General features: G+C 37.8%; 3 protein-coding genes across 7 annotated transcripts in view; 2 read left to right on the top strand and 1 right to left on the bottom strand.

The window, feature by feature from the left end:
- Nucleotides 1-8,435, bottom strand: part of LOC136262170 (early endosome antigen 1-like) — a 12,626-nt gene extending 4,191 nt beyond the window's left edge. The window contains exons 1-18 of one of the 3 annotated variants that reach the window (XM_066056329.1): nucleotides 8,331-8,433; nucleotides 7,791-7,844; nucleotides 5,606-6,390; nucleotides 5,107-5,203; nucleotides 4,866-5,053; nucleotides 4,698-4,814; nucleotides 4,076-4,243; nucleotides 3,901-4,023; nucleotides 3,681-3,852; nucleotides 3,482-3,630; nucleotides 3,232-3,414; nucleotides 1,982-2,088; nucleotides 1,762-1,928; nucleotides 1,605-1,707; nucleotides 1,323-1,455; nucleotides 1,098-1,263; nucleotides 900-1,048; nucleotides 7-845 (exon numbers count right to left, since the gene is read on the bottom strand). In XM_066056329.1, the coding sequence (XP_065912401.1) occupies nucleotides 7-845; nucleotides 900-1,048; nucleotides 1,098-1,263; nucleotides 1,323-1,455; nucleotides 1,605-1,707; nucleotides 1,762-1,928; nucleotides 1,982-2,088; nucleotides 3,232-3,414; nucleotides 3,482-3,630; nucleotides 3,681-3,852; nucleotides 3,901-4,023; nucleotides 4,076-4,243; nucleotides 4,698-4,814; nucleotides 4,866-5,053; nucleotides 5,107-5,203; nucleotides 5,606-6,390; nucleotides 7,791-7,839 (3,695 nt within the window). In that variant the 5' untranslated portion in view covers nucleotides 7,840-7,844; nucleotides 8,331-8,433. Of the gene's footprint in view, nucleotides 1-6; nucleotides 846-899; nucleotides 1,049-1,097; nucleotides 1,264-1,322; nucleotides 1,456-1,604; nucleotides 1,708-1,761; nucleotides 1,929-1,981; nucleotides 2,089-3,231; nucleotides 3,415-3,481; nucleotides 3,631-3,680; nucleotides 3,853-3,900; nucleotides 4,024-4,075; nucleotides 4,244-4,697; nucleotides 4,815-4,865; nucleotides 5,054-5,106; nucleotides 5,204-5,605; nucleotides 6,391-7,681; nucleotides 7,706-7,790; nucleotides 7,845-8,330 lie in introns of those variants that run through there. The other 2 variants (XM_066056330.1, XM_066056331.1) reach the window with 2 other exon arrangements.
- Nucleotides 8,386-12,352, top strand: LOC136262196 (amyloid-beta A4 precursor protein-binding family A member 1-like). 3 transcript variants are annotated; one of them, XM_066056386.1, is made up of 11 exons: nucleotides 8,386-8,911; nucleotides 8,966-8,993; nucleotides 9,052-9,107; nucleotides 9,161-9,250; nucleotides 9,379-9,465; nucleotides 9,515-9,685; nucleotides 9,745-9,921; nucleotides 9,970-10,182; nucleotides 10,232-10,351; nucleotides 11,940-12,080; nucleotides 12,128-12,352. In XM_066056386.1, exons 1-11 carry the CDS (start codon nucleotides 8,513-8,515, stop codon nucleotides 12,197-12,199), a joined length of 1,554 nt encoding a protein of 517 aa, XP_065912458.1. In that variant the 5' UTR covers nucleotides 8,386-8,512; the 3' UTR covers nucleotides 12,200-12,352. The 3 variants fall into 3 exon arrangements, with proteins under 3 accessions (XP_065912458.1, XP_065912457.1, XP_065912459.1); XM_066056385.1 differs by having other exon boundaries at nucleotides 9,742-9,921; XM_066056387.1 differs by lacking the exon at nucleotides 10,232-10,351 and having other exon boundaries at nucleotides 9,742-9,921.
- LOC136262203 (E3 SUMO-protein ligase PIAS2-like) lies at nucleotides 12,341-23,507 on the top strand. Its single transcript, XM_066056397.1, has 16 exons — nucleotides 12,341-12,450; nucleotides 17,191-17,551; nucleotides 17,649-17,748; nucleotides 19,390-19,431; nucleotides 20,213-20,312; nucleotides 20,367-20,422; nucleotides 20,618-20,669; nucleotides 20,713-20,809; nucleotides 21,373-21,446; nucleotides 21,689-21,720; nucleotides 21,772-21,834; nucleotides 22,433-22,498; nucleotides 22,575-22,657; nucleotides 22,977-23,042; nucleotides 23,248-23,293; nucleotides 23,345-23,507. The coding sequence occupies exons 1-16, from the start codon at nucleotides 12,394-12,396 to the stop codon at nucleotides 23,367-23,369; spliced, it is 1,320 nt and encodes a 439-aa protein (XP_065912469.1). The 5' UTR covers nucleotides 12,341-12,393; the 3' UTR covers nucleotides 23,370-23,507.
- Nucleotides 23,508-23,546: the final 39 nt, after the last annotated feature.

The following is a 23,546-nucleotide window of genomic DNA, read 5'->3' as shown; positions in this document are numbered from 1 at the left end:
ACTTACCTTGTCTTTATATCAACTTCTTCAGTTAAAGTTACAATTTGTGTTTGCAGTCTGTCACCAAATGAGTTAGCTTTACTCAAGTCTGCTTTGATTTTATCCAACTCTACTGACAATTGTTTGTTTTGCTCACTAAAATTTGCTACGTCTAATTCTTTACTATTGAGAACTTCATCCTTCTTAGCCAGTTCACTTTTCATTTTACTAAGCTGCTCGGTCATAGAGGCAAGCTCAGCACTCAGAGTGCTCTTATCTTTTAAAAAATTGCTGCTAGATTCTTCCATCTGAGAATGAAGTTTGTGCAATTCTTTGTCAATTATTTCAATCCTTTTCTCCGCCACTGTCAATTCAGCTCCAGTGGTGAGATTATCTTGCTTAACTCTGAAGATTTCTGCATTCTTTTCATCAACTATCTTCTGCAAGTTTTCTTGTGTGCTTTCTGCGATGGTCTTGCTTTCTCTCAGCTCATCTAGTAGTTTAGTCTTTTCCGCCTCTACTTCTAACAACTGTTGGTCCTTAATAGCCATCACATGCACATGTTCTGATTTCTCCTTTCCGTTCACTTCAAGCTTTTTATGTGCAGAATCTAAGTCACTCAACACAGACACTAGTCTTGTTTGTAGCTCTCTTTTTTCAACTGTCAGTATATCTACTTCTTTTTTACTCATGTCTAGTTCAGATTGGGTCTCAGATAATGATGCTTGTTGAGTCTTACATGTAGTTTGAGAGCTAGCCAGCTCAGAACTAAGTGCTGCTACTTCACTGCTCAGCTGTTTACAGTGGCTCTCTTTATGAACAAGCTGATCTTGGAGTTCAGCATTCTTTGTACTAGTAGTCAACAGCTGCAAGTTTGTACATGATAAACTACACATTTTCAATACATTGTTAGTGCTTACCATTGTTTCTGACTCTGTGAAGTGTTGCTGAATTAACTGAAGATTCTTTTGCAAGTTTAATACTTCAGTTTTTAATTCATTTTCATGCAAGCTAGTTTCATTCAATGCTTGGACTTTCTGTTGGTATTCTTGTGAGAGTTGGTCCAGCTCTAAAATACTTGAAATATCATACAGATAACAAACACTAAAGATAGAAACCTTGTTTAAATGTCTGTTTGGCATTTTTCTCTTTTTCCAGCATGTTTTCCAAAGAACTCTTCTGTATTCTTAATCCATCAAGCTGTTCTTCCAGTGCTAACTTGTTTTCATTTACAATGGAATATCTTTCTTCAGCAGCCTTCAAGTCTCTCTCTAACTGGTTAACCTGTTTAACAGACAACCAAACATACCTCCACACACAAGCCAAGTGCTAAACACAAGTACCTTAGCTTCCACTACTACAGCTCGCTCTTTGGTTTGCTGCATATCAGCCCCAGTCTTGTCAAGCTTTTCTATTGCCTTATCCCTCTCAGCATAGTATAGAGTCAGCTGCTGTTTTTGTTGATCAAGCTGACATCTAGAAATATCAAAGATATTGACCAGATTTGCAAAGAATTAGTATAGAGCACGACAAATGAAATAAACAACATAAGCACTGCTGTGTATGGATATATATATATATATACCAAGGTGTTCACTGCACCAAACTTTCATGCAAAAACATACTTTAGAGTGTTGATTTCAGCTTTTAGCAAGCTTGTCTGCTTTTGTTCCAGCCTCAGTTCAGATTGGCAAGCTTCATTCTGTTTAGTGTTATAATCCAATTTATCTGGATTTTTAAAATTGGACTAAACAAAAACAAAGCGTAATTGTATAAGTATACCTTTAATTATGACCATGTTCTTAGTAGACTGTGACAACTCATTTTCTATTGTGAGATTTCTCTCTTCCAGTTCAAATATCTTTTGGTTGCATACTTCATTTTTTTGCTGCAGTGTTACACATTCATCAACAGCTTGTTGCTTTATCAGCACAAGATCCTGCAGTTGCCTGTATACAATATGCACTGCAATCTATACACCACAGCCAGCCATAAGACCCACCTCTGTATCGCTTGCTCTAGTTCTCTTTCTCGTCTTTGAATCTGCTCTGTGTCTTCTTCTCCAGATTCAATTTTGGCTTCCAGTTTAGACAGACCTTGTTTCCATTCCTACACACATGTATATACATTGGATAGTAATAGACATATTGTACTTATTAGATGTGTACAAGCAGGGACGGTTCAAGTGTCAGCTCTGGTGACTAAATAATTTTTCCAACTGGACACCCAAAACTGCCATACAAGCACACCATTCTTCATAGTTGAGCACAACTTACCAGTTCTATAAATTTATAACCTGCATAAATGCCAGTAAGCCATTCCCCCAAGTAAATAGACTTCATAAATCCAGCCCCCCTATGTAAGATTTCAATGCTCAAATCTCCCATCATGCTACAGCTTTTACTTCATCAGTAGACTCTGACACTTGCTCGTCATACATAGCCTCAGTGAGTCATTTCCTCACACTGCAATGTTATACAACAACTGATAACACTATCTGACTTGTTCTGAAACTAAAGTTACTTTTTACTTTGACTTTTGTTGCATTTTTGTATACATCTTGGTATCAAACAGAGTAACTCTGTTGAATTTTCTGACACGGTATTATTAAAGGAAGTAGGACATGAGTTTTGTGACACTCATTTAATTGCACATTGGCATTTTTCATAGTGTTGTCAGTACAAAACCAGCATATGATGAGTTTCACTCAGGCTTAGTAGAATACTTAGATGGTGCTTCACATAAGCCTATGCACTTTGTCTCATACATAATCCTTGGATTTTTGCTGTTTCCTATGCTTATCGAGCAGATCTTTCAAAACAAGTACATTTTCTCGATGTTTGAAACTTATGTGAAGTGCTATAAACTCTGAGTAAACCCCATGGTTTGTAATGCGATTATTGAGACTCACGAGGGTATAATATAAGTGGCATGCAACACATATGTCCTACCTCCTCTGCGGTGTCATCACCACTTTTAAAATTAAACATCCAGTCTTGTGAACATGTGTACCTTATAAAAAATGAATGACAGGCATGTCCAGAGATCGTGATGGCCCAGAAAACATTCTGTGCAAAGGTGACTGTTCTATTAGAGTAGATGACTGTTCTATTGACTAAAACGTATGATCATTTCTTAGACTATTGTAAATATTTAGTTAAAATTGTTCCGGAAAAAGATTGGTTTTCTGCAAACTGGTGACCCTCCCTCCCCCCAGAACCACACCTGTACATAAGTGTATGTAGTGCAAACCTGAAAAGCAAGTTTGTCTCCTCCGCTCATTTTCTTGATAGCCTTTTCTGCAAGTCGTAATTTCCCAGCTGAGTGTTCTCTTTTCCACCACAGGTGTCTGATGACTTCATCAACGATGCTCTGACCAGGAATAAAGCCTTCCTTTGCTAATGATGCCATGATCATTTGCATTTCCTCAGCATGCTATACAAGAAGGGAAAGTAATTTGTATGTAATTTAGACAATGAATTTATACAAGGATAGCAATTACCTTCTTAACATAAGCTCTGTGAGCTGTCCATCGACCAAATGAAGGAAAAGATGAATTAGAGCCACCAAAGCTAATGTTAAGAGGTGAAGGAGAAGGAGATCGTGATCGTTCTTTGTGAGTCCTCTTGCCAGCTCCTGCAGCTTTCTTTTCTATAATCATAAACACATCACAACGAATCAACTATACTATACCATTATACCTGGTGTGATGGTTTGCTTCCTAGTTCGAGGTGATCGTATGTTTCTAGGTTTTGAGGTTGACTCAGGTAAATCTTTTTCCATCTGTTCTATCCTCTGTTGTTGTACTGTAATAGTATCTTCACTAAGACTTAGGGATTGTCTCAATTGATCAAGAGTCTCTTCATAATGTAACTACCAGTTATGACGATAATACTAATATGACACAAAACAGGTAAGTACTTGTTGTTTGACTCTTTCTGCTGTCATCCTCTGCTCCACCTCAGCTACAGCTCTTGACTTCTCTTCAATTACTCCAGCCAGTTGGCCTTCCAACACTGACACCTTAACTTTCAATTCTGTTACCTTAAAACATCACACAGTAACAGAAGTGAGTAGATGTTAGATTAAAACTCACAATTGGGCTAGACAATGTGGTGGTCTTTTCATCTAGTTGTAGGAGCAAATCTGATTTTTCCTTTTGTAGTCCACTGATCTGTTTGTTGAGTCTCACAAGATTACTCTGGAGGGCAGTTCTAGCAGACTCAGCCTCTGCTGTAAATGCCTTCAAAGCCTTCAGCTCCACCTAGAACATTACACATTAGATTATTTGATTATTTAGTAGGCATGACACTATTCGATTCATTAACACACTATTCGAATAATCATTAGCACTATATTCAGATGGACAAGCCAGCCTTGAAACTTAAGATTGTGAATGAAGTGATGTATCTGTGCCGTAAAAATTCTATTTTAGAAAAGATAAAAATAACTCTTACCTTGCTCCCTAACAAAAGGTTTCAGTACTTATTCTATGTATGCTTAAAGAATAATTAAATATTCAGTAGTTTTTGTTCATAACAATTCAAATAGAAAAAAATGCTATTTGTTTCAGCACTATTATACATATGGACCAGAAACTACTCCTTATTATACAATATATTGCATATGCCACATTGCATATACAAAATTAAAGCTCTACGTTGAATCTGTAAAGTAACTATGGGGTACTTACATTCATACTCTAATAAAACATTCACCTGTAGGGAATTTACTTCAGCCTGAGTGGCTGATACCGCAAACTCATCGTTCTCCTTCTTTCCAGCATCTCTAAGTTCTTTTTGTGTCTCAGTCAATGACTGGTGAAGGCTGGTCACCTACAACATACAGTTGATATGTACAAACATATCTTACTATTAATTACATACCTGAGCTAAAGCTTCTTCTCTTTCAAGAGTTAGTTGTCTTATTTGAGTGTGTAGTTCATTCACCACTTTGTCCTGCTCACTGGAGAGCTGTCTCCTCAACTGATTTACCTCCAAGAGCTGAGACTGCTTCAGCTGCTCCACTTCATCGTTGACTTCTTGAAGTGATGTTTGTAGTGAAGTAACAGTGACTGCATTTTGTACATCAAGAAAAAGTCTACTAAAGACAAATTTTAATACTAACATTTTAGCTGACTCTCCCTTTCTTTTACAGCTGTGATTTCATTTTGTGCTAAAGTATTTCTGGATTGGCACAGTCGTAGTTCACTTTCCAATGCTTCCTATAAATTCATAATAAACATACTAGCCTGTGCAGTGTTCATAATAACAAGTCTTCCGCTAACTTGTCACTATCAACAACAAATCTACACACATATGTACATTGACGTGCTAAAACAAGTTGTAAAAAAACAACAGTGTAAGGTACTCCATAATGAATTACATTGACCATATGAATTACATTGACCATGTGATCCGACGAATATAAAACCATAGAAAATTTAGATCTATAGCACCATTGTAAAACAAGTATGCATTGAATACAGTAAAGTGCATCATATCTTTGCACCTCATTATAGTGGTGGAAATATTAAGAGTAGATCCTATAAGTATGTCACAGCATCAATTATTGAGTGCATATTTTTGGTCACATGCCCTATTGATAAGTATCACTATAAACGTACCTTTTCACTGTACAATAAACTAATCTTTGATGCCAGTAGTGTAGGAGGAGACTCCAAGGTTGGTAAGCTGCCATGTCTTTTAAGTTGCTGGTCATCCATGAGACGTTGATGATCTTGATTATGTGCAGTGGCAGAATGAGGACGATAAAACTGAGCTGAAACACTCCTTTCCTCTGATTCACTGGTTTTTTCCAACGACATTCTGATGTAGTCATGGCCGCTACTGCTACGTTCATCACCAACCATCTCTCCTAGGCTTAAAGAACTTGTGGAAGCTGCCGTGCTAGCTAGAGATCCCTGTGATGTGGTACGAATCAAACCTTGGTCTACTTCATTGTCTTCTTCCAGTGGAACAAACAGTTTAGTAGTATCTGTGTGATCGCTATGTTCTACTGAATCAGAAAAAGGAACAAACTGGTTTGTCTGATAAACATCAGTTTGTTGTCTATTTTTTACATCCTCAAATCCACTATCTGCACTCTTCCCTCCACTGGTGCGTAATGAACTGGACAGATCATGTTCGGCATGTTGTACTTCAATGGCATCTGTTCTCTTATTTGATCCATGACGATCTGTGAGTGTCACCGTATCAGCAACTGATACATCTGAATGTTGGTTGACTGTATCCAAGCTACTCATGTTTGATGTTGGTGGTGTCACCGAGATTCGTGTAATCTGCTTACAATGTGGTTGTGAAATTGGAATTTTTGATGGTTTATTTGTGGTCATTTGTGGTATCACAAAGTTTATCTTTCCGTTAGGCCAATGGTGGTTTTTATCTAACACTGTTTTGTAAAAAAATAAACAAATTAGGTGACCATCATGAAGAATAAATGATACGTGCAAAGTACTAATAGTAATGAGATAGAAGACTGGACAATTCACTTCAGTGTTGTAAAAACCACACCTCATAGTAATGCCACATTAACAGCAATATTTACAAAACATTCCTTCACTTATATATAGGTGAAAATTGCATTGTTTTTGTGATATTTGGTCTGTAAAATTACAGATGTGGTTCATATGCCAAGACTTTGTATACTAAGAAAGAGTGTCTGAACTCCTTACTATGCTAAAATCCCCATAAAGTTCATATTTGATCAATTAATACTTATAATGATGATAGAAAACTGTTGATTGGTGTCGAATAAGGCAAATCCTTAAGAACAAACTGAAGTGTTGATGCTTGTGTTTACTAAATATGCTCTAGTTAGGCACTCTCCTTCTACTTGATACAAGCAGAAGGAAATTTTATAGGAGTAATACAATTAAAGTGCCAAACAAGAAGATCAGCACTTGAGGTGTGTAAATTAAATCCCTATCATGTTGGCAAGACCCTTATCTCCACATGCACCACACTTATCAAGTACAGATTATAAATCCCTTACTCACACTCTAAATTGATAAGTGCCATGGGAAGAAAAGGGTGTGGCTACAGGATGGCTAAAAATAGGAGTGAATTCGCCAAGTGTTGCTAGACAACTGTTAGGCTAAAATTGCACAGCAAAAGGATACTAATCACTGGGAGGCAAAAGCAGCTATCGTACTTAGCTTTCAGTTATGCTCTGGCTGTTACACAGCACATATGGAGAACAAGAAGTATGTCTACATTTAAGTGCTCACTTTGACTGCACGAAGCAGGGCACAAAAATTACTGACAAATCTAATTTTGGTGTATGGCTAGCAAACACACTAAAGCCAATAAAAACCAAAGCGAAGCACAAAGCATGTACTTTTTAAAGCTTGTCTGATGGCATTGATTAGTTAGTCACTAATCTTTTGGCTGGCCCAACAAGCAGTTTCTGATATACACTATTGTTTACGAGTAGAATTATAGAATTCCTTGAGTACTTTTCACCATTATCATAAAAGCTAAGTTGGTGTTTGCTATTTATGTAATCGTGTGTAAGGTGTAGGTCTTTGTGCGGTCATTATTATATGAGCCACTTAAAGAAATTATGATCTCGTTGAAAAACTATCTCTGCTATGCACCACTTGATAACACTAGACTGTATATATTGATTATAAATTTTCACATATGATAGGCTATGGGAATGTACTAGTGACCAGTCTTACCACTATTTTTGTGCAGAAGCCTTTACGATAAGCGCCTGCACAAGGAACAGTCTGGTGATGTAAGAGACTAAGGGTGTAAACAATGGACGAGTGCAACAAAATATCTCACCAGGTATAAATGATCTTGCACACTGACTAGATGGCACACCCTGACTCATCACACCTACAGTGACAATCACATAAATTCGTCACTCCGCCCACCACCAATTATCACACGCCCCTGTTAATAGCATGTAAACATTGGCCTGGTAGATATGCCTCAGGATTAGCTGCTAATAGATGAACCTATTAGCACCAAACCAACGTGTGATAAAAATCAACACTTCAAGAGAAGGGCTACAGCATATTTGGATGCAGATTAAACGTATAGCTTTACCTCTGTAGTTAATATACTAACTGGTAAAGTAGACATGGTAGATAACAACAACAACAATATACATCCAAGAGAAATAACTAACTACTTAATACACACACAGCATATTCCAACTTTGCAGTCAGTAGCTAAATCGACACACTGTGAATAGTTCTCTCTTTAACTATAAATCCGCTACACAAATGTTTACTCACAACTGGCTCGTAAATAAACAACAAAGGGTTTACATGTATTACAGGCGACTGGGCATTGTATGTAGCACACAACTACACTTACCGAAATTCAAAGATGCCGTTGGCGCGCCTGTAAGGTAATAAACTACTCCGAGTCACATCCATGAAAATTTTACGTATGCGGAGCGAGTACGGAGATTAAGTTATGCCGTGTGGTGTTTTGGAATCCTTTTATGATGACAACAATGCGATTAAACTGAAGTGTACACTTGATTGGCTACTGAAATGACAGACTATCACAAGCGGTCGGCTGAGCAGGAAGTCCTAAAATCTACAGCTGGTCGGGGGCATACTCATGGTGTGCACAATTTGGAAGATGAGGACAGTTGTTCGGACTACATGAGTGCAGAATCTGATAAAGATGAATCAGACCAACAGCTATCGCTTAGTAATGCACGTTCAAGTAAAAACACTAACAATTCAAGTAACATTAGTCCCTCAAGGAGCTCAGCTAGACATAAACCACTGCCAGACAGACTTACATTAACGTCAGATGAAGAACTGGAGATACCAACAAATATTAGTGATAGATACACTGTACCGGTTCATCCTGGTCTGCCAGTAATACCATCCGTACCACCGTCACCACAAGAGAAGGCTCAAGTAGCTGCTAAAGAGGGGAGAGTAAGTAAAATGCCATGTGTATCAGTGTTGTCATAATGTAATATTATCTTGTAGTTGCCATGCACTGTAAATATTGGAATTGGTGAGTATTCATGTAGTACAGCAGCTCTGCTGTCAGTCATTTTCTTTGTGCACTTTAGCTACACCTCCCCACAAGCCATCTGATTTAATCAGAGGTGTGTTGTATCATGCTCAGGTGAGGTCACAATGTGTCGAGCTACTATATAGTAATGACCTATTACTCTACAGTACCTTGGGTCTACGTTCATATTTGTTGCGGACTCATGTAGTTCGGTGGTGTGGACACAGCATGCTCATAAAGTGATCTCACTCGTCAAGGTATTTCACCAATTTTGCGTTGCTGCTTTTGCATACACACACATTTGTGTATAGGCATTTTATGCTGTGTTATATTCCTAGAGGATATGGCATGTATGATTCTTTGATGTATGTTTTATGTGCTTCAGCAACCAGCTGATGAAAGACAGCCACAGTTTGCTGTCTCACTAAAGATATCATCTGAGTATCTCACAATGATCAATGATCAGTCTAATGTGAGAGATCTTAAGTAGTGTTACCAATTAGTAGTAATATGTTGTACAGGTGGAGTTAATGTCTTTTCACTTGTGCTCGGTAGCATTTGTGACAGATGTAAATGATTTACTGGTCATCATGGTACGGAGAGATGGCTCTACTCCAGGAGTTGCAAGAGAACACAATGAACAGCCAAGTTTAAAAAACAAGATCTCCTGTCATGTTTTGCAAGCATCTAATGTATGTTTGAGACATTGCTATAGATCTCTTCCATCACCTGTTTTGTATAAATTCAGCAGGCTCGGATTATGGCATTGGCCATAGGGCAAGCCTTCAATGTGGCATATCATGAATTTCTAAAGAGCAGTGGCATCAAGGAGGACCTACTACAAGAGGTGGAATATGCCAGCATTTTAAGTGCTCAGCAGAGCCCATCCACTGAGGTAGACCCTGTGCTACATGGTAAAACCAAACAGGTGTGTATGTAATCATTCAAGTACTTTGATGAAAAATGCGTTATGCAGGTAACAATTGGTAAAAAGAGAGGAGAAATGCTAGGGATTATGATAGTTGCAGCTGGGATCGGATCTATTGTCCCGACTGCTGTTGTAGCTCACTTGTCTAAAACTGGCCCGGTCCATAAATCTGGACAAGTCAATGTTGGAGACTATTTATTATCAGTTAATGGTAATAGCCTTGTTGGCCTGTCCATACCACAGTGCATTCAACAACTAAAGGTAGTCACTTGTACAGACCCTGTACACTGTATGATGTTATATGATGTAGGATGCTCGTGTTGACCAGTTAGCAAAACTTGTGATACTTCCTGTTCCTCCCGTGTTAGAAGTTAGCATCTTTAGACCGGATACAAAATTTCCTTTGGGGTTTAGTGTCAAAGAAGGAGTGGTATGTGCTACTTCTATTTTGACACTGCAATGATACCTGTTATGTTTTTGATTGTTGTTTAATCATGCTTGATGATGTAGCTACCCCACTGGTGGTTTGACATGTGTTGTCATGATATATGTGTTGTGCAATAAGTGGTGGCCATGTAGTGTCTAAGCTGTAGATGCTGGTAGTCATACCTCTTTTAGCAAACTGCCAAATAGAAAAAAATGCAATGAGGAGTTTAAGGACAAAGATGGCCTCAACATGCATATGTATGGCTCCACGTATATTATGGAAGATCTTCTTTATGGGCTGTTCCGAAATGTCGTAATTCACATAAATGGCAGAGTTAAAGTACCGCCATGTGTGTGTACGGAAAATACAATACGAGGGGGTGTGTTGAGAGATTAATATAGCACGAGGCGAAGCCAAGTGCTGTATTTGCCTCGAGACACCCCTCGAGTACTGTATTTTTCGTACACACAAGCAAGGTGGTGCTTTAAGTGTTATATTGTACTTCCTGGTCATCTGGCTCGGAGCGATTTTCTCTAGTACTCAAACCACTGCGATTTTTGGTGATCAGGATATCAGTAAGTGTTCATATAATCTATTTCTTAGCTGTAGAACGAACTAAAAGAGATTTACAATGTCACACACATGATCAATCGTGCTGTCTTGGTGGAGTCGTGTTCAAAAAGCTTCGTGATCAGACAATCAGTAAGTGTTTATAAAATTTATTTTTAGCCGTAGAACGAACTCGTAGGATTAGTTTGGCGGGTTTTAGCGATTTACAGTGTGTTGTTTACGTAACATTCCTTAAATAAATTCTCCGCATAACTGTACTGTATTTGCCCAATTAGCTGCATAACTGTACTGTATGACTCATACAGTACAGTTATGCAGTTGATTAACTACTGTATGGACAATACGGTACGCGACATTGCTTTGATCCTCCCACGCAAAGTACAATATATATGCAAAGTGTTTGTTATGATTGTATTATTGTAAATGAGGTGGTCTTATCAGTGAGCTGGAGACTATGAAGACAACATGATATTAGAAGCAGAGGAAACTGTTATACCTTGCTCATAGGAATTCACCTGCATTGCTTTCAGTAGTAAAAGTATAAAATGCTGATTGTGCTTAAACATTTGTATTGAATTGTTGACAGTGTGGTTGCTGATCTTGCTTATCACCTGCAAAAAGTATTTTCTTTGCAAACAGCTGATGCTGTACTTTGTGATTATACTCTTTGTGATTATGTGTTCAGTGCCCAGGTTCATGAAGGCTAAAAAAAAAAACAATCTGCCATCCTGCATGATAGTTATCACAATGCTACAACTTTTGCCATCTTAATCAAGTAGTGTTTCAGTGTTGTACACAATACACTGCCTGAGACTTATACCTTCCTTTTTGTTACAAAGCTTTCCAGCTAATCATCTTAGTTGCCTTTAGTGTGTTGAAATGGTTGAAAATCACGAGTCACACCATTGAGAGCTAGTTTGCCTATTTTACCGAATCCAATTCTTTAGTTCAATGTTATTAGTTACAGCAGTAACCTTTGATTAATATGGAGAGGTTATTTGTGATGTCTTTGTTTCGTTAGGTGTGTAACTTGATTCGCAGTAGTATGGCAGATCGTAGTGGGGTGAGAGTTGGTTATCGGATCATTCAAATTGGTACCAACAATACTATAAAAAAATCTCATGATTATATTGTTCATCTTCTACATACTGCTGTGGGACAGGTGAGGTAATAAATTAGTAGACAGCTGTTCATGTTTTATCTTCACAGATAAACATTAAAATGATGCACCTTTTGATCTACAAAGTAATGACTGGCGAAATGGCACCAATTCACTTTTAGCTACGTCACATGTAATTATCAGCTGCAGTGGAGTTGTTAGTCACTGCAGGATAAAAAAACAGTTATATAATTTATTGTAACAGATACATCTTGTGTACTGTAGCAGTGTTTTAAACTCATTTGTGTATGAATCACGTGACGTTTCAAATTGTATGATGTCATAAAGTGCGCGCGAAAAGGTTGAAGACGGAGAAATGGCCCAGCTGATTTCCGGCGACAACAACAGTTCTGATGCTGAAATGAGATGTAGAGTGAGTTATACTTTATCAGTAGTGTATGGTGTCAAAAGTGGGTGACTGAGTAGTGTGGGGCATACCGCGAACCATAACAATCGTTTATCTGGCGTTCACGCACAAAGAACAACCAATACATGCGATAAAGAAGTAAAGGATGTATTAATTGTATCTAGTTAAAAGCAAATAGAAATGTAAAAAGATTTTTTTGTTTAAAACACGTGAGCTTGAAAAATTTTGAAGAACACAAAGTGATACTATGTTTTTACCGTTTATGATATAAAACTCACTTGTTATTTGAGCCATTATATTGACAGGTCACCAGTACAACAGTTAAGATGTGATATTTCATGATTTTTGGGCAAGATTTTGAGTTGCTTGGCCATATGGTATCACATTTGTTTCACAGTGCTTTTATCAAAAAATGCTTATAAAGCACAAAAGCTGCCAGCAATTAAATTTAACAGTTGGCATTCAAAATATGCCAACAGACGAAGCATTTTTGTTTCTTCTGATGTTTTGGCTTCTTGCATTATACAAGTTGAACTTAATGGCAGAGAATATATTGCCATCTATACTGAGTCAGTTATGATTGTGTGAATGCCATTTTTAAAGGTTACATGTAAATGCAAACACTACCCAAGACAATATCTGATTGAGCAAAAATATCCAAAATATAACCCAAGAATTCCTGCATCATCATCCCCCGTGGAGTAAAGTATTTGTGTTTGTGATATAAGCCCTTTTGCAAGTGCTTGAGAAGTGCTTGACCCATGTCTGAATTACTATTTGTAAGGCAGTCATGAAAGTAAAATATATAAAACTTGGGGTCTCAAATGAAAAACTCAAACCAAGGATTCCCTATGTTGGGCTATAGTTCTACTACTAACCATGCTACACTGCTTCTAGCTACCCACTTCCTATAATTTATATCTTATAAATGTGAGCCAATAAGAAGAACCTATATGCCGTATTTGCTTGGTTAAATGTCACAGAATTTATTACCTCATTTCCAAAAATTGATGTGGCAACTTCAAAATCGGTCACCACTTGATGCTTTTAAGCCTTTGTTTTCAAAATTAATTGTGGCACCACTCAAGTGCGGCCTACAAATAAGATGTGGCATTTCGCCAACACATGTACATATAAAATCAAACGATTGAATGTTTTAATCTGTTTTTGAAAATTCAGGGTTAGGCGATGAAGTAGTTTCTGTTGGCAAAGCATTCCGGGAAGTATGATAGTTTATACACTTGTTTTCTAGCTAATGGCACATTAAAATGATGAGTATGTATGTAGACACACCTGACTGAAGAAGAAACCAAAGCTCAACCCAACCCTAACGCCATCTTATAGGTTTGCCTGTTAAAGCATAATGGTGTTTTTCACTGTCTGTGAAGGTAAGTTTTTGGTGAATTCTAGGGTTGGTCCAGAGTAAAAGTGACCTACTGTAGGGTTGGCCCAGCAAAAGGGCCAACCTAGCTCACCTCGAACCCACTAACAGTTTACCTGCATACAGTTAGTGTGTTTGATTTTAGAGTTTTGATGGATGATTGCCATACAAATACTAAGAAAATAAACAAGTTGATGTTGTGCTACTTCTAAAAACCAGGTGCCATGCAGCTAGCTAACTCATCTGGAATTAACTATAGACAGTATATGCTACTATGAATTAACCAACTATGCATTACTATTAATATTTTTACAGTAGGGTTAGTTTTGGGTTGTGCAATAATATTATTAGCTAATTCTCGTAATTCATGAAATATTCGTAATTCGTTCAATTACATTGCTATGCACTGCTAAGGAAGCGTTTGTTTACACCGACATGTTACACACAGAATTAGACTAACGTGTTTTTCCCACAAATTCTCTCAACAAAGCCTCAAAGCTGCTCTTCATTTCGTTTGCATACGTAAGGGATACGCCCCCTTTCAACTCAAAGCGATAGGCTATTCCTAGTAGTGTATGAGGCCTGCACCGTTGTTTTTCAGTTGCTGAAAACCTCAAGGGGAAGGTAGTCTGAGGAAAGTCGCCACACCCGTATTTCAGTCCGCCGAAAAGAAACCACCTCAGAACAAAGTTCACCTGTGCAGAAGTTTAATATAGACTTCATTTCACTTTTACTTCTTATGTAAAAGCTGCTTTTACCATTATTTAACGATTTTGCTCACGTGGGTGCATACAGACAAACCTAGATAGGTACACACACACACACACACACACACACACACACACACACACACACACACACACACACACACACACACACACACACACACACACACACACACACACACACACACACACACACACACACACACACACTTTTACGAAAACAATTTCAGTAAACCAGGTGTGCGCCCACATCCGGCACGTGCCTGGTTTAAATATCTATATAATAATTCTATAACTCTTTTCCGGCACTGCCCCGTCGTTCTTGGTCGGATTCCAATAGGATCGGTACCATTCAAATCTAAAATTTGAGGCGAATCTTTTGATCCGGGATTGGTGGCGATTCATTAAACTACGGAAAATATCCTTTAAACCACTGTAGCTACCGGAGGAAGACACGAATGTGTCCAAAACTTTCTGGAGACCTTTATCGTGTTACCAGCCTTCCCCATCCCAGCTTACACCAGATGTTTCTCTCCCCCTGTGGACGACAGAACGAGAAACGGAAAATCGAGGCCATAAAATTTTTAAACAAAAACTCCTCCCTGGTTTTTCCCCCGATTAGCTTCAAACTCGCTAGACCCACTACCCATCCAAATCAATGTGTCATAAGGTGGTTTTCGTGTCTATTATTACGTGCTAACCTTGGTTGCGAGATACTAATCACTGTCAATGGCCATTATAAGTTTACGATACGCGTATACGGCATTCCGGTATACACGCGTTGCCAATAGAAATCAGATGACGTATTGGTCTAAAAGCTTACAATGAAATAGGATCAATCACTTTTTCATGATTTAACCAATCACATCAGCGAATTTGATCATGTGATCTGGTGTGTACGCTATCATCCGGCAACTAAAAATTTTTTTTTATCACACCCACCAGTATAAAAGGAGAGTTTCGTAGTGGGTGTGGCAAGTCTACGAGCTATGATCAGGCTACTTGACAGAGGCTATGGAAGGAAGACTCTCGGGTAATACACACTCTGCACCCTCCACACACATCTGTGAGTGGAGACACTACACAGACTCATCTACACATCTCACTATACACCACCTGGCAATTGCTGGGAGGTAAATACGGGGCAGTGCCGGAAAAGAGTTAGAGAATTATTATATAGAATTACATTAATTTAATTGAGTGTATATATATATCTAAATTGATGCAAATATTATACTTTTATAAATATTAGTCATTCACATATAAATTGTGTTAGTATCACTTGCATTTTGCATGGGTACAAATAATATTAACATGCCTCTGACACAGATAATGTAATTCCAGTGCACAGGGCCAACCTACATATGTAAACTATGACATCAGTCACTGTCGATGCAAGGTCACCAACTAATATTATAGCTAGATGTTAGCGCCACACATCTTGATACACCACCTTCATGTGAACTGTGTTCTGCATGAGTACTGTGCAGAAATTCCAGTGCACAAGGCCACACTAGATGTTAGTGCCATACACAATTGAGGAAATTATGCGTGCACATCAGTAGCTATGTGTAATAAGGTCTTTGATGGTATGTAATGATGTGATTACTCCTTGATCATTAGTAATGTTCGAATTTAAGTGTATTCACATAATGGGACATAACAATTGTCTTAGTATCACGCGCATTTTGCGCGGGTGCCACTAGTATATATATACAAGGAGCCACTCTGTTTATTGAGACAAGCTATTGTTGGAGAGTGTGAAGAGCCAATTGCTTAGAACTCAACAAAAACTTGCCTTTATACAGACAGTGAAAATGCCAATATGCATAAGAGGTAAACCTCAGTTTGGGTGAAGTTCAATTTTTCTTCATTATAGACATAGTTTCTTCACTATCTGTACAAGTTTCTTTTTGACTTGCGTTTATAAGGTAGAAGGTGGGTAGGTGGTGTTTTTTTTTTTTTTTTTTTAAATTCTGTATTCTTTCTGCTGGCTTTGCATCTACCAGTTTAACCCCGCAAAGAACTTTTGGGGAATGCATGTTTGCACTGGGCATATATGGCAACACTAGGTGGTATTCTTATAGCCTACAACACATTTTTCAAAAATCTACGTGGAGAAGGTTAAATGAACACTTAACTACAGCGGCTTGTTATGAAGTGATGAACAACACTGTTACAGTGAGTTGTGTCTCTGTGTTTCAAAATTCTAGCCACATATTTAATTTCAATTGTGGGTTCACTCATGTGAGTCATATATGGCCTGATTGAAAATTTAATAGCGAATCAAACAGAACTTGTTTGCAAGGATAAAAGTATGTAAAGGGTTTGCGTGTTTCCTTACCGAAAAGTTATTTACACGGCTATTTTTGGCCTCACCATTTAGCGTTACGGTAAAACCCTATGTATCACTTTAATGCTTGTTACATCACAAGTAGAATGACGTAAATTGTGTAACCATAGGATGGACACTTCGAAAGGTACAGTGCTTTGTGCAAGGCATGCATATTTAATCCTGTTTTCTGGATTATGAAGGTTAAATACTTCCTAACGGTTGATGGAAATAATTAAAGTACAACAGTGTTGTTTTCCTCATGTTGATTAAGTCACCTAATTACACATGCTGTTATTTGTTGACAGGCCCAATTAATAACATTTCGAGTAGCTGATCTCAAATCGTTACTGAAGGAGTTTGGGTTTCCACTCAGTGGAAACAAGCCTATTCTTAAGGAAAGAGCATTTAGTTTACTACGACAGCAGGGACCTAGTAAACTTAGTCCAGTTATTCAGAATGTCATTGCTAAAACAAATCCACGTGTTCGCGTCCAATCTGTTGGCTACAGCAGAAAAGCTAGTACTACAGTCCAACCAACCAGACCAATTTCCGTGACTTCCCAAGAAAGAGTAGAGAAGTCCGTGGAGCCACGTCCGTGTTCAGTAGTATTTAAAGAACCAACTTTCAACGAAGTGTTGGAGTCTTTAGTCCCGCCCACTCTTTTAGGTAAGACAAGTTACAGTTATTGCACATTACATTTGGTACAGGACTATTACCTATATTAGCTATTAAATAATATTTAGTTTTGCTTTTTTTTTAACAGTAAGGAGTGCTACCCTTGACAAGAGGTCTTCGTACACAAGACGTGAAGTAGTCAAATTTTTCTTGACAGATGAGCAGAAATCTAAGATAAAGCCTTCTAGGTCAGCTGAGGGGTAAAGTTTGATAGTCAGTGTATATGTTCAACATTTAGTAGAGTGGCTAAGTGACAAATTTGCAAATACAAAAAAATGTTCACTTTGTGCTGGAAGTTAAGTAAGGTATTCTGAGATATGGTGCCACATCAGAATCATTGCTGTAGGGCATTTTTTTGGAAATTTAACTAACTACCCAGGAAGACATACAATGTTTTCAAAGGGGGTCTGTTTACTTTACATGCCATAATATATGTGACTGTCTCTGGGAAAACCGGTCTTATCGCCCATTAAAAGTATCGAGAAACGTTGGTTTTAAATATTCTGTGTGTTGTAGCTGGCCAATGGTGGTAGCTACGCATACCAAATTTTCACACGTTTCACAACAATTTCTTACTTTCCTGATCATCCACTGAAGAAGTAGCCAACAGCTAAGTTTCCCGCCATTTTAGATAGTTTTTAAATCGAGGTTGGCTGTATCAGGCGAGCTCCAGAAGGGTGGGAGGCGAGCTCCAGAAGGGTGGGAGGCGGGGGCCCTGGAAGGCGGGCAAGATGGTGTTCAAAAATTGAAAAGAGACGTGCTGGGATGAATTAGGCCAAGTTATAGGCCATTCAGGGCTCAGAACTGGCTAAAATGAAAGGAAATTTACAGCACAGGTCATTGTCCAATACCACAGAGCTGTACAGCCAAACACAGCCATCTCCTGGTTGGCCAGGGCTCCATCAAGACCCCAGACCACTCGTACGGCTCGCCACTGTGCTCTAGAAAAGCAGCCAGCAAAAGCAGACCACTTTACTCTGGTGGACTGTGGCAGTGAAACTTGATAGTGCATTTATTAAGCTTTGTGTTTGTGTGAAAAAATCAAACTTCCTGTCTTGGGCGATAAGAACGGTTTTCGTAGATCCAGTCACATATTATATTTCAGTGCTACAGATCCAGTCAGGAACTCGTGGTAAAATAAACTGCTCTTCTAAAGGTGCCAATATTTTGGGGTAAAAAGAAGTGTTATACGTCTATGGCTTCATATAACACAACCCTTTGCCATTCTTAAGGTTTGCAACTAATCACCCCTTTAGATGACCATCCCTTGCTTGCTAGGAAAATACAGTTTTGCTATTGAACACTTTATGGCTTCCACGTGCATTTTTATATATCTCCTTCGGCAAACATTGTAACAAAGTTGGTGCTTTATTAAAACTAAACAAATTTTTTGCATTGCTGCACTACTAATTAACGAAAGACAGTTTAATCCCTTCAGAGGTACTAAAAATTTTGTGGTAGAAAAAGGCAAATTCAGCAAATTGACTTTAATTTGCCAAAAAAGTTCTTGTCCAATTTTAGCCAACTAAATAGAAAGAGTGCAGTATGACAAGTATTTGCCACAATATTATCCACCACATTCCATCTCAAGTTTTAAAAATCACCGAAAGTTTTCTCCCACCAAATTTTTGTATCATATAATAATTAAAACACATTATATTCACCCCATACCAGAGTGTTATCTGCACATATGCTGTGCCATCAATTTATGTGAACCTTTACCTTCTTTAGTGTGCAATATACATTAAGGTGTTAATAGTGTACTTGGTGCAAAGTCATAATGCAACGCTTTCCTACTGCTAAGATTGTTTTTCCTTTTTCTTTTGCAGCACAACTGATGACGAAACATCCAAGGTGTATGTTCATTTGAGGTATGTTGCAATAGTAAAAAAGGGGAAGAGTAAATCAACAGCAGCTGTTGGCTTCATCAGTTGTTTGTGATAGTGCCAGCTTAGCATATGATATCACTGTTGGTGTAATAGATGGTGATTGTGACAGTGACATTCTGACTTCCAATGTTGATTATACTGTGTAACCTGTCCAAGCCTAAAGTTTTGTCTGTAATACACAGGTGTGTGTTATTGCTAGGTAAATATTACATGGGGGGGGGGGGGGTAGATTCTTTGCTGTCTCCCGTGAAACTTTAGACTTACACTCTGTGATTGCTATTTAGAGAGGGCTTAGCCCCTCCACTTTTAAAGATTGACGTACTCTAATAGAACAGTCAAATACTCTAATAGAACAGCATGTACTTTTAAAAAAAGCAAAGTTTAGTCAAAATTGTCACAAAATTTAATCTCAAAAGAAAATTTTCAACTCCCTCCCTCCCAGACTCCCTAGAAAGCACACGTTCTGCATGGTATTTGATAAGGCGATATGGTACTCCATAAACACAAAAGGACCCACACAACTCATGGTTTCTGCTCCAATTTTCTCAGTACTAGTTCAGCTTTGTGACTAATTCACATCAAACATAAGCTGATTGGCCCAGTGGTATACTACTGGTGGAGCAGTAGATGTCTGGGTTGGGCCAGTTTGGCTCAGAGTCAATATACTTATCAAAAACCCTGACGTTCCGCTGCTTAGCTCACAAAATTCCATGACAGAAATGATGTATTATGTTGATAGAATAGTTTGCATTGTGTTTGCTAGGTTCTGTCGTAACATAACCAGTGAACTGCAGAGTGACTGTATTCCAACACTCTGTGATGTTGGCATAAAATTGAGCTTTGAGTGGTATCCCATATCTGTGGTAAGTATTTTGAGTTCATAATAATACAATACTGTATTAATTTTTAATGTGCAGACTGCAGCTAAAACACAAGCTGGCTCAATTGATGTCACCATGCTCTGTAGACAAAGGTACATATCCATGTTGGCAGTGTTCACGTGCAACCTGTTTAATCTGGTCACTGTATAATAAGGTTACTGACCATTAATGTTGTAATTTGTGTACAAAATTATTTGCCTAATACAACCAATCACCTGCTTAATATGGTCACTCTTGTGTATGTTAATGCATACACACATGCACACTTGTTTGTTTTCTTTTCACAGCCAGGGTAATGAAGTGACATTGCTGCTTAAATGGTTTGATAAAGATTCTAAGGTAAAACATTATCCCCAACAAAACATGTTACATCAACATACAGGGCTTTGTATACCGCATTGATTTGGTGAAGAGACGTCGCATTGAAGATGTAGCAAAAGTAATACCTGTCAAAAATTCCTCATGCATCAAGGAGCAAAGTGAGACTCTTTATCATTATTGTTACATTACCAGGTCACATACAACCAAGTACATAAACCGATGGACATCCTAACAACAGGGCAAAGCATGTAGTGCATTGTATGTATGTTTGATATAATTATATATATAGGTATGTAATCGAATTCAAAATCGCCTTGAATTTCTAAATATGTGATAGAGTTAAAGTTGTCTGCTATATATATATATATATATATATATATATATATATATATATATATATATATATGTATATATATATATATATATATATATGTATATATATAAATCTTTTTCTGCCATACGATTATTGTCATGAGCCATTAATTATTGCCAACCGAATAATCACAATTATCACTATAAGCCCATCCCTACACATTACCAGCATGAAAATGCATGATTGTTATGGTTGTGCCATCATCCAGCGATTGTATAGCTGGTTAGGACATTTTCATTGTAGTTTTTATGTACAATTATAAATTATTTCATTCATTATTTATTTATCAACCTTAGTACTTGGTAGTATAATTATGGCTGTGGTTTACATAACTGGTCTTGTTTGTAGTTAAGAACTCGTCATTGTTGTCACTGTCTAGTGAAGTGTCTTCAACTAGCCAGCAAGTGACATTCAACTGTCCAGTAAGTTAATCACTTTTTGTAGCAACTGCGTAACATGGTCACATAAATGTGTACACACACACACACACACACACACACACACACACACACACACACACACACACACACACACACACACACACACACACACACACACACACACACACACACACACACACACACACACACACACACACACACACACACACACACACACACACACACAGCATGCTCACTACATTATGTACTCATCTTTTTTCTAGTTAAGTATGTCAAGATTAAAGGATCCATGCAGGTTGCTTAACTGCATGTTGGACTTGTTTACTATTATTACTCTCCTTCACAGGGGTACCAACTGCAAACACCTTCAGTGTTTTGATGCTTGCAACTATTTGCAGCTGAATAATTTGTTAGTTCTTATTGTAATGTAGCAGTACTTGTTTACAGTTTTCACAGTATTTTTTTGATTTTTGGATTATCATTTTTACATTTTTATTAGACTGACACTGCCTGATGTATGTGAATTGTAAAAATGTTTAGTTTTTTGATACTATCCTTGGTTTTCCACCTAGATTATAGTACATTCACGTTGAGCTGAATCCTGAAAAACAGCTAAAAATTAAAAGTGGATTTTTTCTCAACAGAGTTAACATTTCAGCCAACCAGATGATTATTGGTAACAGCAAAGGTGTCAACAACGGACACATACAGTTTGACTCCATTACAAGTCCGGAAAAGGGCTGTAATGGACACTGCACTTATATGGCTTCCCCATAGGAAATGTATTGTGAACATTTTGATTGGCCGTAAATATTATGTCAAACATTTGAACCAAAACATTTTGAAATATTTTTAGCGGATCAAGCAGTACTACAAATGAGCCAAATTTCAAGATCGTGTGTAATTACATCCATGAGTTATTAAATGTTTTTGAGGATTCAGCTCAACATGAACATACTATAGTAACTAGACATTGCTGTGATACAACTGTATTTTGATTCATGCAGGAAACCAAACTGGATTTGTCCAGTGTGTCAGAAATTCACCCCAATTTCAGAACTAGAAATTGACGGGTAAGCTGTGTGTTCTATTAGAGTGTTTGTTCTCCACACACACAGAGTAGTTTCAGCAATGTGTATTTTTATGCAGCTTACAGCAGACAATAATTTTAAATCACCCACTTGTTTCTCAAGTGAAATTCGACTCTGATGGTCACTGGCTCCCTGTGGAAGGTATGTACTGTGTACATACATAACATACACCACACACACAGAACCCGAAATTATGGTCAGACATTTTCCAACCATTTTTGTGAACACTTTTAGAAAAATTGTACAGTACTATTGAGTATGTCCGACCAAATAGCAGGATTTGTCAGATCATTTCCAAAACATAACTTCAGGCACATACACCCATTCACACAAAAGTGTGCTATTTCTGGGGGGATAGTTTCACAGGATACTGATACATTTTCATTTGCTTTTAAAATGTGTAAAACTTGAAAGTTCCTACATGTGATAGATGTACATTTGGTTTTGATTTGTTTGTTAGAGAGCAAAAACAGAGTCTCACTAGTCTTGGATGCTGACATTACTACACCTGTCAAAAAACATTGTGGTAAGTATGTTTTGTTGTTTCTATGGACAAGTTCCCTATCCAGGTTCTCACTATTGTGTTTGTACTGGTAGTGCCAAGAGAGGGTCTTCATTTATTTATCCACTCTTGGCCCCTGCTGACTGTTCTATTAGAGTTGTTTGCAAGTTGCATGTTTGCCCACCAGATGTCATATAGAATACTGTTTTTTTTTTTTTTTCACTCACAGGTGACAAAGATATAATTGATTTAACAATTGATCCTCCCCCCAAAATGTAAGCAGTATAACATTACTGGTATAATTTATATTATTATTATATGTGCAGCACTACAGCCACCATTATAGTATGATGATCACTTCAGTCTCACCAATAACCCTAATTAATAAGGCTAGATCACCAATCAGTAAAATTATACAGTATTGCACACTGTGTGTGGTTAAATTATGTAAAAAAATATGATATCAACCATACGTTAGTTGGTGATTGAGGGATTTACCCATTTTAAAGGTTGTAGCCACCACCCAGC

The sequence above is a fragment of the Dysidea avara genome, chromosome 7 (assembly GCF_963678975.1).
Source record: "Dysidea avara chromosome 7, odDysAvar1.4, whole genome shotgun sequence".
NCBI classification, from domain to species: Eukaryota; Metazoa; Porifera; class Demospongiae; order Dictyoceratida; family Dysideidae; genus Dysidea; species Dysidea avara.
Note: the sequence above shows the minus strand (reverse complement) of the source record. Positions and strands in the feature narration are given on the sequence as shown.

Excerpts from the sequence above, each read along its gene's own strand:
- LOC136262196 (XM_066056385.1), top strand. The coding sequence starts at position 8,513 with ATGACAGACTATCACAAGCGGTCGGCTGAGCAGGAAGTCCTAAAATCT. Across the intron at positions 8,994-9,051 it reads CACTGTAAATATTGGAATTG|CTACACCTCCCCACAAGCCA; the intron begins GTGAGTATTCAT and ends TGTGCACTTTAG. Across the intron at positions 9,686-9,741 it reads ATGTTTTGCAAGCATCTAAT|CAGGCTCGGATTATGGCATT; the intron begins GTATGTTTGAGA and ends GTATAAATTCAG.
- LOC136262203 (XM_066056397.1), top strand. The coding sequence starts at position 12,394 with ATGGCCCAGCTGATTTCCGGCGACAACAACAGTTCTGATGCTGAAATG. Across the intron at positions 20,670-20,712 it reads GGTTTGATAAAGATTCTAAG|GGCTTTGTATACCGCATTGA; the intron begins GTAAAACATTAT and ends ATCAACATACAG. Across the intron at positions 22,658-22,976 it reads TCACTGGCTCCCTGTGGAAG|AGAGCAAAAACAGAGTCTCA; the intron begins GTATGTACTGTG and ends TTTGTTTGTTAG.